At 35.6% G+C, this 7,884-nt stretch overlaps 1 protein-coding gene across 1 annotated transcript; it reads right to left on the reverse strand.

The window, feature by feature from the left end:
• Positions 1–387: 387 nt before the first annotated feature.
• LOC112005376 (cysteine-rich receptor-like protein kinase 26) lies at positions 388–1,188 on the reverse strand. The gene has a single exon (XM_024037625.2). It carries the CDS (start codon positions 1,186–1,188, stop codon positions 388–390), a length of 801 nt encoding a protein of 266 aa, XP_023893393.2.
• Between the last annotated feature and the right edge of the window lie 6,696 nt (positions 1,189–7,884).

Genomic DNA, 7,884 nt, shown 5'->3' on the forward strand with positions numbered 1-7,884 from the left:
CCTTTGAAACAAGAAATACGATCAAGTGAGGTCATGAGTATGGTCATATTCAAAATAACTCGTGCCGGATGCTTAATAGGACAAGTAGGAACCAATTTGGAATTATCCAAAACCAAAAAACTACTACTAATCGTTTGTTCTTGTATCCAAACTTCTAAAAATTTCATCGAATTAAAGCTCGTAATTATTTCAGTAAAAAATTGTGATTAATAATTTACCAACAAAAGCTGTGTTAAGAAACAAACAATTACTAGTAGTTTTTCGGTTTTGTAGTACAATTATTACACTGGATACAGGTTTGTGAGACAATTATACAAGCCGAAAAATAGATAATTAAACCAAGAAAATAAGTTAACTTCTAAGTTTTAAATCATGAAACATCAGTGCTTATATACCTTGTGTAGTTGTAGGCAATTCTGGTGGTGGGGATGCAGCAGATGGGACTAGTGGCGGTGGTGGTGGCTCAGCTGCAGGGTCATAAAAAGAGTATATCTCATACCTTATATCACAACTGGGTGTTACAAATCTCCCTCCCTGCTTTCCATTACAACATCGTGGTATAAAAACCTGAACCTGAGACAAGCAGTTGTTGCAATCCAGTCTGCTCAAATCAGGGGTGCACTCCAGAAGTGCATATATGGTTTCGAAGTTTGGGACAGGCACACTCTGCAGAGCAAACTTGTGAGTAGAATTTCCTGATGCAGTACTGTTTCTTAGGCTATCTAACAAGGGTCTTAGCACCTTGTTGAAAGCTCCTACGTCTGGAACATCTCCTATGTTGTAATAGCCTAATAAAGGGTCAGTATCCAACATATTAAATATGGATCTGTGCGAGTATCGAAGTACACATTTCTCAGCCCAAATTATTGCCTCCATTTGGTTTGGACAAGACTGCAATAGGGTGCTACTTGACTCATTGATACAAGTACGGCATACATCGGTCGAAACGTCTCCTCTGCAGAGTACAATCGCGTTTACTTTGTTGGGAGATTCACCAGCAGAGAAATTGTAAAACCCATAATCGATTTCGGTGTTGGAGTACATGGAGGACAGGAGAGTATTGAGGTTTGCCCTGTAGGTACTGTTACTGGTGTAGTTACCGGTGTCATAACAGTATTGGGCAGCCGTGGGAATAACAAGATGAATTAAAGTAAAAAAGAAGAGTAACAGTAGTGTCAAACAGCCCATTTTCATTGTTGCTCTGCGGTTGTAGGTTGGAAGCATTTTATTCTAGCATTATCTACCTCTTACATTGACAGGTGTTGGAAGCTTCTTTAATACTTTATCCAATTCAAAGCTTTGAACCAAATAACGCACGGTTGACGAAGACGTGAGTAAATAGGTATGGGACAAAACAAAAAGGGGAAAAAAATGGTGATTTCCTTTGTGGTTCTACCCTTCCACTTCTACCTGTAACCGAATTTGAAAAAAGGCAAACTTAAGGCAGACAAATTATTTTACATAATTTTAAATATACTCTAAGAAAAGGTTTAAATCATAACTTAAAGTTATAATTTTCAACTTAGAAATTGTGATACCAGGATAAAGTTTCTTTGCAATCTAAATTGGAGGAACTCTCTCCAAACTACGACGTATCAACACCAAAAACGGACACCTGTCCAACCCAACTAGAGCTAAAATTCAAGAACTATCTCCCATAACATTAACTCAAACAGTAGACCACTTTTTCATATCTTTTTTTATTAAAAAAATTATTTCTCACCATCATCACCTAAACCTAAACACTCAGTCCTCTCTCTCTCTCTCTCTCTCCTTCAACGCATATCCCTTCTCCATCTCTCTCCATTGTTCTAGATCCTTTCTTTCTTCCTTCAATCGTTTTTAGCCCCAACTAATGCTCCCTTCACTGGTCCCCCCGATCTGTCTCTTGTTGCCAACAGTCCCACCCATCAACCACTCTCTACCATTCCACCCATCAAATCCCTTCCCTCTCTATCGGTGCTACTCCCTCTAAACCTCTCTCATTCCACCATTCCCATCCCCCACCCATACTGTCACTGTTGAGAACCACCCCTCCAAACCCTTCTTTTTATGACAATACCTATGTGATGAAGATGATTATTTTCGTGGGTTATATCTATGACAAAGACAAAGACAATTCTTTTCACAGTTATCTCTATGACAAAGATGGATGATTTCGTTCACGATAATCTCTATAATGAAGACAAGGACAATTGCTCAACCTTTTTTGAGGTTTGTTTTCCATTAATAGATTTGAGATTTTCATGTGTGGTTTTGTTATTTTCATTGTTGCTCATTGTTTGTGATTGATTTTCAAAGTTTGAATATTGGAACTTGCCTGGTTTTAGTTGAGTTTTGTAGCCTCGAGTACAGGTGGAATTGTATCTAAAACTAATGTTGTACAATCTATTTAATTTTCCGTTATTGTTGGTAGTGATTACTTGTAGTAGTAATTTTGTTGTAGATAAACTTTTGTTACCGGTGGTAGTTTGGTAAGGATACTAGAAGTTGTGAAGGAGGGTGGCAGGATTCTTGGAGGATGATTTGATAGTGGAGTTTGGGTTGTCAGCCAACTGCTGTACAGGGGAGTTCCTCACTTGCTAGGTGGGGTTTTCAGAAGGATTACGATGAACATAATGAGAAAATTGACCGAAAGTCATTACGGTCTTGTGTTAAAACGGAAACAATATACCAATACCCCCGTTACTGCATAATTCAAAGCATACTTAGGGGAATGGTTTCAAAGTTCAAACTCATGCTTGAGTAGAATGTGGATTTTCATAGTTTGTTGGTAGGCATTAAAAGTGTGATGTGTTAATTAGTAGTTTGATAATATATATATATATATTTGTGTTCTATATAATTGTATTATGTGCTTTTTTGCAATGATTGAATGGGGAACCAAAACGCAATAGGCTATTATGTTTGGATGGCTTAGTTGAATGAAATTTGTAGTCCTTTATCTGTTAATTTAATTTGTGAAGCTTTGGACCATATAATACACGGAAGACGCAAAGATGTGAATAAATAGTGATGAGAAAAAATAAAAATAGAAAAGGAGATTTCCTTCAGATTTTCTTCGTGCGCCACATAGATGTGATTATGTAAAACACGAAATTTGTTTTGGAGAACTAGAGACGCACCCAAATTTGTACTCAATTTCATAACATTCCTAAACGTCAAATTGTTATTGGTCCATAATAATTCTATTTTTTCCAAGTATACATGTATTTATCTTATATATAAATAGCGTAATCCGATCACAAGTTAACACTTAAACATGTTGGAAAATTAGGTGGCAAGTGAAGTTCGTTTTTGGCCCATAGAAACAATAAGTCACACTTGAGATTGAAATTGTTTGATTGGTTGAGTTTAATTCGTACAATTAAATTTTTTTTTTTTCCTTAAGTGGTGTCTCTACCCAAAATGTTCTTCTAACAAATAGTATCAAAACCCATAGTAGTTGTTTATTTGCCCAAAAAAAAAAAAGATCCCATAGTTGTGTGTGGCAAGGTGGCAAAGTTATTAAGCTCTCTTCACGGAAAAATTTGGCAAATGCCCTTTTTGAGCAAAAATTGTAGCGTTTTGCCCCATTTCCCAAACTAATTAGGGAAACACCCCTCTTTTGTAACTTGATTTGAGATAAATCAAGTTTAAAAAAAAAAATTCTGGAGCCCTATAATGGCGTTTTAAGGAGCCTATAGTGACGTTTTAAGGACCTATAGTGGCGTTGTGTAACTTGACTTCCATGAAGTCGAGTTATAGGCAATATATATATTTTTTTTGTTTTTTTTATACCTATAACTCAACTTTATGGAGGTCGAGTTACAAAACACCACTATAGGTCCTTAAAACGTCATTATAGGCTTCTTAAAAACGCTACTATAAGGCCTAACTTGATTTATCTCAAATTGAGTTTTAAAAGAGGGGCATTTCCCTAATTTGTTTGGAAAAGGGGGCAAAACGCTACATAATTTGCACTTTGCCCATTTTCTCCCTCTCTTCACAAATAGAACATGTGTCCATTTGGTAGCTGGAGCAAAGACAAGATGCTTTTGTACTTGGAGCCTCTTACAAAATCTTGGGAAAAAACCCAGCAAATAAGTATACTCATTAACTTGGAGCTCTCACACTCACACGTAAGGATCACATAAGGCAATCCCACAAATTAAGTCCACATAAATGATTTCAAATGTTGCTAAACTATGGTGTGGTGCAAGCTTCCCATAAATATGGAGGCGAGTACGGGTTCCTTTCCTTGTGTGTCCTAAAGGACAATAGTTGTCATTATTTAAATACCATAACACGTATTTTCACAACTCTTTTCATCCACACGTATTTCTACAATACTTAAACAACATTACTAGAAGTCTTTTACCAAACAGGCCTTAGACCTTGACATTGACATGCACATGCTTGTGTAGAAATTATAAGCATAATTGTTAGAGATCAAATATTGCTTCGAAGCAACCTATTATTATAGCCACGTTTTAAATAAAGATCTTAGGAAAGAATTAAAATTTTAAATAGAAACTTGTTAATAAGCATTATTTCTTTTATACTATTTACACATCTCATGAATTTTTTTTTTTTAATATTTTCTTTTTGGTTGTTTCATCCAGAAGATTTCAATAACTATTTGGTAATGGTTGAGGAGAGAAAAGTTCAATTTTTATATTTATATTTATAATAGCTAAATCATTATACTTTAAGTTGGTGGCTGGGAACGAATTCAATTTCAATGAATTCGAAAATGGTAAGAATAAAATTCATTTATCATACAAAGAATAAAAAAAGATGCATGCAATTGAATTTCTTTCCCTTGAATTATAATGTAATTTTTTTCATGCGCTAGTAGCCAAAAAGTTTATATAAGGACACAATTTGAGTCCCAAGTCCAAAAAAGAAGTGAATCTAGGCCCAATGAGCCCAATACAATGAATTTGTAGAGCTTGGGTTGGAAACTATGCTATAATGAGTTGGATAACAATTATAATGGATCCAAAAGACAATAAAGCAAAAATGGACAGGATTTATCTAAGGAAAATTATACTCGGCACAGTTCAAAGAGATCAGTTCTTGTATATATTACTTGAAGTTGGTTACAAATATAGTTTTAATTGCTACAGTACTTCTTTCTCTCTTAGTTTTCAATCCTTCTCTCTTAGGGTCTTCCTCCTGATTTATACTATTTCTCCTTTCTCATCTCCACCCTCCACGTGGACAATAGATTGATTGTGTTGATCCTTGTCCCATCAGCACCCTCCTGAAGTCTTTGGGGGTAGCTATAAGGCTGAAAAACACTGTTCAGATATCACTTCCTCATTAATACGGCTAGAAAGTTAGCTACAAAGCATTCAATGCAGTGGTAGTAGCTTTCCCTTATATATTTCTTAGCTCCCATCCCTTCTGTATGTTCATAATGCATGTCCTTATCAATAGAACTTCTTGGAACGTCACCCTGGATGATTGGACACACAGTTTGATCTTTGCTTCGTTTAGCCGAGGTGATATTCCTCCTTGGCATACCTTCCCTAACCCTCTCATTTGTAGCTTACTTATGGGGCTCTGAGTCTTAACTCTCCAATGCTGTTTGTATATCCTCGGACCACTCAATGTCCTCGGCCAAGGCCCAAGGCCCAATATACATACTTTTGGCCACTTAACCCTACAATTTATACTCAATGAATATAACTTTTTATACTATATATATATATATATATATGTAAACCATTAAGAGTATATTGTTGAGGACAAATTTTTCACACCACATTCCTTCATTTCATTAGCGACCCGCACCACATCAACACTATCATGGATTTTGAGAAAATCTCTTCTAAAGCCCAAAAGAGCTCATATTTACACAAAAAGGCGTCAAAGCCCAGGTTCAAGCTCATAGCACATCATCTCATTTTTGGGCTCATGAACCAAGCTCATAAGTCTCATCGGGGGAATTTTGGGAGTTGTGGTTTGGAGGGCTAAGAAGTATGTTCAGTAAAGCTCTAGTGGTTCAAAGTTGATAAAGCAAAGCATGTTGCTTGGCATGTCTTCCCCAATTCCCTGAACTCTGATGGGTCATTGTGCAATAGGTAACATTTGGTAAGCCTCTCATATCACATAACACTTAAAATGATAAAACTCTCCATGCTCTTTACATAAAAATTAATGTTCACCATATAATATAATTTGAAAATGTAATTATAGTATTTCATATAAATTATATTCTTATTATCTAAATCAATTCCAAGCACATGGCTAAATATGTATTAATATCTCATATCTAGCGTTAAATGCTCTCCTTACTCTCCATAATTACATTTCTAAAACTTTATCAAATATCGACCAACTAGTCTATTACTTACCAAAATTATATATGGACTAAGCATATAATTTTCCAAAAGAGAAAACTTAGCTGAAAATACCAACAGCAGCTCTAGTAGAAGCTGTTTTGCAGAAACAGCTCTAGTAGAAGCTGCAAACAGCTCTAGTGGAAGCAGAAACAACTTTTACAGAAACAGCTTTTGCAAAAGCTGCAATAGCTCCAGCACATTCTACAGTAGCCCTAGCTGTAGTACCAAAAATAGAAGGATCTGTTAAAGATTATTTTACCATTTTTAGCTAAACCATGAATTTAATGTCAAGTATTTTCCTCCAAGCAAAAGATGTCATTTAGATGACATCTTTCAGCTGTAACAGCTATGATTAACAGCTGTAGCAGCAAGTCCAATGCCATTAAAGTCTCTAACATTCTTCTTTTGACTAAAAAAAAAATTCCCATTAATGAGACCACTTACTTTGTCAAAAATTTTTCCTTATTATCTAAATTTCCCTTCAACTAGTTCTAATCTAGTTACATGCTTGGCTCTATACAAAGAGGACCAAGCCACACAGCATGGGGGATCCCTCTCTCACCCCTTATTCTGAAACTTCATTTGGCTGCCACATACACATTCTCATACTTCTCCATCTCTCTTACAAAATCCCTCTTCATAGATAACAATACCACACACATATTACAACACCATTACCCATTACCCATCCTTCCCACACTCCATTATTCTGAAGTATCATCATTTTGCTGCCCAAAAACACATCTCCATCTCTTTCTCTATTTCTTTTACAATACCTTTCTTCTTAGAAAGCAACATAACCAATGTCATAATACAAAAAACAACCCCAGCTGCAGCCTTTACTAAATTTAACCTTCATATTATCTATCTCATACTTCCATATATTTTACAAACACATCCCCCACAAAATACGCATACATACTTCTTTTACATCTTTAAATTCCATGTCTCACAAAGTATGCATATACACGATCCATGTCCAACAAAGTATCTACATATAATTCCTATACATATTACAAACACCATATCTCACAAAATATATATACTTCTTACCATCTCCACACATCCTAAACATATCAAACACTCTTCCAAGAACACATTACAAAAGCTCTTTCTCATGGAAGACATATGAACATCAATACTAAGGCCTTTCTCTTAAAAGGCACAAAGACTTTATATTAAAGTCATTCTCATTGAAGACATACATTTCTAATACTTAAAGCTATTCTTGTGAAAGGCACAAACTTGTGAAATGCACAAACTTGTGAAATTAAAAGCCCTTCTTATGAAAGACAATATCACTCATACTTGACTAAAAACTAAAAGAGCATTACACGGGGAAGATCATTTAAGTGCATGATTAAGGGGACAAACTTAACCAACCAATGCACATGGCTGGACATGCTCTCTCACCCTCCAGTTGCACCCATTTTTCCCTTTCAAGCATGAAGTCACCATGAAAGGATTCACTTCATCAGGCTGCTGAAATGTTAAGTCTGCTAATATGATACAACTGGAGCTACAAAATATGAAGGTTATTAGCTCATTAACG

The sequence above is a fragment of the Quercus suber genome, unplaced genomic scaffold (genome assembly GCF_002906115.3).
Source record: "Quercus suber isolate HL8 unplaced genomic scaffold, Cork oak 2.0 scaffold_962, whole genome shotgun sequence".
Taxonomy (NCBI): domain Eukaryota; kingdom Viridiplantae; phylum Streptophyta; class Magnoliopsida; order Fagales; family Fagaceae; genus Quercus; species Quercus suber.